Consider the following 5,569-nt stretch of genomic DNA (forward strand, 5'->3'; position numbering starts at 1 on the left):
GCCTGTCTGTACAATGTTTAATAGCTCACAAAACCACAGCCCCAAACCACGACATAGAGACAGTCACTTAATGGACCGTATCTTTTCTAAAACACCAATACAAACCCTTTCAAACTGAAATCGAACAATCGCCAAGATTCAACACACTCAGAATTACCAAAAAACCAAAGGTTTACAGTCTAAAGAACAAGATTCACAAAGAAGAAGAAAGGACAGAGAAACCAAGTCTCGAAGGAGAGAAGAAGAGACCCATAAGGTTCTATACACGAAGAGACACCAGAAGAATGAAAACCAATGGGCCAAAATATCTCAGACCAAGTAATATATAGGAATGATCATCACCGTAGATGTAGGTTTAAGAGATCTAATAGTCCAAAGCCACACACGTGTATCATAAGATTTTGGGCCACGTCGTAGCATATTTAAACATTGCATTATTAGGCAATGGGCTTGTAGCGGCTGTTCGATATAAGGATTTCATCATAGCCCAAATTGGACTGAACCAATAAAACAATTGGCATCATAGCCCAATAAGCTCAATGATATTATTCCCCCATCTTCAGTGATGTTTACAGATGACCACGAGACATGGAATGTTCAGTTATTCCAATCTACTAATGGTAGGACAGCTTTTGGATTCCCTGAAATGTCGTAAACAACTGCAAGATCAGGTCTTGTTAGTGGAAAGGATAATATAATTAACTGAATCATTTAAGATGCATACATTAATACTATACGTCGAGTGAAGAATTTTATATATGTTGAAAATCAGTATTTTCTTGGAAGCTGTTTTGGCTGGCATTGCAATAAGGCAGGGAAAGGTTTAGTCTATATTGTTGTCCGATGTGGCCTGAAGAGAATCCTGAAAGTGCATCGGTTTAGGCTATATTAGATTGATAAAGGAGGATAACAGAAATGATGTTTAATGATATCGTTCAGGTCTTGCAAGCTAAGGGCATTGAGGATAATCGGAGAAATTATTTGACTGATAGTTGTGAGACAAAGAAGAGTGGAGAGTATGAAGTATCAGAAAAAATCAAAAAATGATTAAGACTATCTTAAAGTTGAGGCTTAGCGTTTCATGATCTATATACATACCAAGATGATGATAGGTAAGCATTGGCTTTATAATGTAATTGCTATGAAATTGTTATATGCTAATGTGTTGATGATATTTTTCGTCTTTTGCAGTGGATGATGAATACATAATCATTGGATTAGCTAACATCAACTAAAGATCAATAGATGGCTCTCAAGGGATTTCGAGATAGTCATGGGAGCTAACCAACCATATTATTGGGCAACAAGGCAACCGGCAAGGGGTCAGATTCATAGTTTTTGTATGGCACTATGGAACGAACACCTTGGTCTGCTTGACAACACTTTCCACCGGCAGAAAAGCGAGGAATGTGTAACAAAGGTGAACCATATTGTTGACAAATACTAGGATCTCTACACTGGTGAAAATCTTGAACGGGATCTTTCCGGTCCCGCTTCACTGTCCCATTGGTAGATGTCAAAGAACTATCGGGATCGGAGTTTTCCCGAACATCAAAGCTCGTATTCTTGGTACTAAATCTGAGTCACCTTCTGCCAATCCTCACTACCTAATGAGGTATTATGATTGAATTTTCATTTCTAAAAAATACTAGTGTTTTTAGAGAATAAGGTGTGACATTAGATGAAAGTTGGTGACAATGTTTTTCGAGTTTAGAGATGTCCAAATAACTCGATGTTGTTAGGAGTATTAAATGGTTTGAAAGCTTGTTTTTCGAGATGTCTACGTTGATTTTATATAACATATGTTGCTTTTGAGTGAATTCTGATGTGATTGGATTAAGAAAGATTGATAAAATTAACAACTATCATATTCAATTCTGCATAAATAATTACTTATAGATTTGAAAATGAGTTTTAAAATTGATATTTAGGTTCTCTTTTTAACATTTTTTGAAAGGTTGAGCATGAATATGAACTCTAATCGAGGGATCCTCAAATTTGGTCCATAAGAAACTGAAAGTCAAATGACAATGTCCAAAATCCTAAATCAAAACGAAAAAAACTTGTCATCTATCAATCTTCACTTGACAAATGTATTTTGAACACATAATGCACATGAATTCTCGTGGTCCGCCACACACTTGTTAGTGCCCTATTGGAGAAAGTATATGAAAATTAGATCAAGTACATGGCGTCGTCTTGTGTAGATATGATTTTAGTTTAGGACACTTGGCTCATCCACAACAGGGTGGGTGAGAGATCACGTCAAAGAACCTTCTTAGGATATGTTAGCCATCCATTATTATAAGAAGAAAAAAGAAAAGTTATATGCCCATGTACTTACACGTGGGGGCTTATTTTTAAGTAGTCTCGTCCAATTCATCCAGGAATTCGAACGAACGAACGTACAAAAGCAGGACTCTGCCAAAAACCGTACATAAATCCAAATTGAGGGCATCGGAGCGATTTTTCGTCTCAAAAAATTAATTTTTTAACCGTTATTTCACTATTTCAACCGTCATATTTGACTTTTTCTCTTGCAAATGGATTCTACTTTTCTTTGAACAGTCAAAAAATCAATTATCAAAAGGGTCTGAGTCCAGCTTCGACTCATACACCAGATAAATCCAGTCTCTTACTACTATAAAACCTCTCCGAACGAATGAGCGAACGAGCAGGACTATAATCTGACCACTGCCAGAAACGGAACACAAATCCATATTGAGCCCTTCTTCTACTCATACACCAGATAAATCCAGACCCCTCCTCCTATAAAATAATCAAAATCCTCTCTTTTAAATAACCTCTACTAACAACGACTACAAAACCCCCTAGTTTTCATATAAAAAATACTCGCGCGCATTCCGATGTTGAGCTCACAAGGTCTGGTTTTGGCAACAGCCATGGCTGTCTCTGCAGGCACAATAATCGTCTTTGATCTTCTCAGAGAAAAGTATTTCCCTTCGACCCAATTTCCAAGAACTCATCCTCAGAAACAACTTCTCAAGTCTTGTTTATCTTCGGGTACGTAAATCTCGTAACACTGTAGAGTATAGTCTAGTACTGCCGGTTTGAAAATGCACTTTATTTTTTTTTTTTTCTTGATGTGGGTTTTGTTTATGGTGTATTTAGGGAGCAAGAATAGGCAGAAAAAGAAGAAGAAGAAGGTTCAATTTGCTGGTGATGTTAAAGATTCAATTGGGGATAGTGAAGTCTACAGGAAAAAACACAGAAATCATAGAGAATTTGTCCGATCCACTTCCTGTGGAACTGAAATTCTTGAATCGCAAGGAATGCCTGCAAATCATGTGGCTTTGTACAGTGGAATTCTCAAGAATCGTGTACAGAGAATGGAGAATTCATATTGATTGGCTTCTTTTGGCAAGAAAATTTGTAAAGGAGATTAGGAGGTGGAATCTTGGGCTACCGTTCACCATTGATTGTAATTGTTCAGAACTTGGTTAGAATCTTGTGTTTTGAGTCTTTTGACTTTTGGGGATTCCGTATTTTATGCTTTATGTGCAGGGTTCCATCAGAAATTATTAAATTTGCAGTTTTTTGTATGTAATCGAATTAGCTCCAAATGTTCTCCATTCATTTGGCTGAATTCTTGAAACATGGTTCGTTTCTCCATGAAGAAGTATACAGCTAAAAGAATGTTTTGTGTATACAAAAATTGAATTTAAAAATGGAAATAAAACACACGTTATCCCTCATTCATTCAAAATTAATTTTTATTTTATTTTAAAGTAGTCGATAAATTTGTTCATTCATTGCTCTTCGGCCGCTATTTAATAAATAACTCAAATTTTGGTTAATATTTTTATAATAAAATAAAAGTTTAACAATTAACAATTAACAATTAAATTAAGTGTGATTTGATTGTGAGCATGATATTTGTATGGAAAGAAAATTTTTGTATGGGTATTATTTATTAAGCCCTTGTTTGATCCATATTATTTTCATGAGAATGCATTTTTTTATAGTTTATTGGTGAAAAATGTATGGTTAAAAAATAAGGAAAATTTTTTATTTACGTGTAATATTATTTTATTGAAAAATATGTGATTGAAATTATGTCAAATTACTATTTAAGAATATATTTTTTGAAAAAATGTGTGTCAAATAGGGCCTTAAATGTGTTTGTTTGATTTTTTTTCAACCTTGGAAAATATTACACTTGTACATTTTTTATTGATGAGTAGATGATAGAATGTGTGAATTACCTGAAAAATAAATATTTTTCTAAAGAAAATATTTTTTTTTATTTTTGAAAAAAATATGGTCACATGATGAAAAATCGAAAAATATTTTTTCATGAAAAGAATTGTCAATCAAACAATCCAAAAATTAGAATTTGAATAGAAAAATGACATTTTTCATGAAAAATAAAGTTAATTAAACAAACACTAAGATTTAAGTCGAGCGAGTCACCAATGTTATAAGGATCGCGTCAAAGTGGCCATCTCAATCCAGAAAAATAGGAGCCAATAGAAATCTTATCAAATTATAGCCTCGTTTGATCCCCCATTATTTGAAATTTTAACGGTTGAAATAGTGTTTTTTTTTTTAATGTGTGGATAAAAAAGAAATTTTTAGGAATTACTTGTAATATTATTTTATTAGAGAAAATGTGGTGGGAGAAAAAAATGAATTATAATTTTAATGGGAGTCAAACGGGGCCATAGTAGACAATCGACCTCAAAACCAACCAATTCACTTCAAATTTTATGTTTTTTCATTTATTGAAATGGTAATTAGCACAAAAACATATGTATCTTTCAATGTTATTATAAACAATGTTCATACTTTTCAATTTTTTGACATTTTTACCCTTATTTTTATATTTCATTCATTTTCTCAATAAATATGTAAAATGACAAATATATCCTCATATTTAAATACAACAAAAAAAGAGTGAAAAAGAACAAATTGCAATTATACTCTCGAACTACTTAAAAAATTGCAAATAAGTTCGAGTAAATTATTATAACCCCGTTTGTTTCTTATTTTTTTAATAAGAATGCATTTTGAAATATATTTTTTTTGTAATATTATTTTATTGAAAAATATATGATTGAAAAGAATAGAGAGAAAAATGTATTTTGAGAAAAATGGATATCAAACAAGGGATAAAAGTGTAATTAGCACAACCTTTTAGAGTTATGCTACGAATACGTCAGAGATGTATACAATACTTTACACCCCTTTCATATGAGGGGATGTCAATGTGTGTGTACATGGAAAGTGTACACACAGCATAATCCTATCCTTTAATATTATTGTGCAAATCTTTTCACCTTTCATCATTTTCGTCTTTATTTTCACATTCCATCGTGGTCCGATCCAATTACATTAATTGTTCAAACCAACAAGTGAATTGATCAAGAATTGGTTAGACTATTCAATAATAGTCTAGATCAGACGGGTTTAAGGGAAAATCAAAAACCGGTTCAAACGTGAACCCAATGATGGCAAAGTGTAGCGCAAATTTTTTTCTTCAATTTGGCATGGCAAGGGTTCGAACCTTGACGTCAAGAAAGCAATTTGACTCTTTTGACCATTATGG

The 5,569-nt window shown here is 33.1% G+C and overlaps 1 protein-coding gene and 1 pseudogene across 1 annotated transcript; both read left to right on the forward strand.

Annotated features, from left to right (window-relative positions):
* The window catches only part of LOC111406432, a 3,962-nt pseudogene extending 2,449 nt beyond the window's left edge, over window positions 1-1,513 (forward strand).
* Window positions 1,514-2,423: 910 nt separating this feature from the next.
* Window positions 2,424-3,633, forward strand: LOC111405175. The gene is made up of 2 exons (XM_023033944.1): window positions 2,424-3,024; window positions 3,133-3,633. The coding sequence occupies exons 1-2, from the start codon at window positions 2,868-2,870 to the stop codon at window positions 3,366-3,368; spliced, it is 393 nt and encodes a 130-aa protein (XP_022889712.1). The 5' UTR covers window positions 2,424-2,867; the 3' UTR covers window positions 3,369-3,633.
* The last annotated feature ends 1,936 nt before the right edge of the window (window positions 3,634-5,569 follow it).

The sequence above is a fragment of the Olea europaea genome, chromosome 12, assembly GCF_002742605.1.
Source record: "Olea europaea var. sylvestris chromosome 12, O_europaea_v1, whole genome shotgun sequence".
In the NCBI taxonomy this organism is placed as follows: domain Eukaryota; kingdom Viridiplantae; phylum Streptophyta; class Magnoliopsida; order Lamiales; family Oleaceae; genus Olea; species Olea europaea.

What these genes read in the sequence shown, in the direction of transcription:
- LOC111405175 (XM_023033944.1), top strand. Translation starts at nt 2,868, where the DNA reads ATGTTGAGCTCACAAGGTCTGGTTTTGGCAACAGCCATGGCTGTCTCT. An exon ending in CAAGTCTTGTTTATCTTCGG is followed by an intron (nt 3,025 to 3,132) that starts GTACGTAAATCT and finishes TGGTGTATTTAG; the next exon opens with GGAGCAAGAATAGGCAGAAA.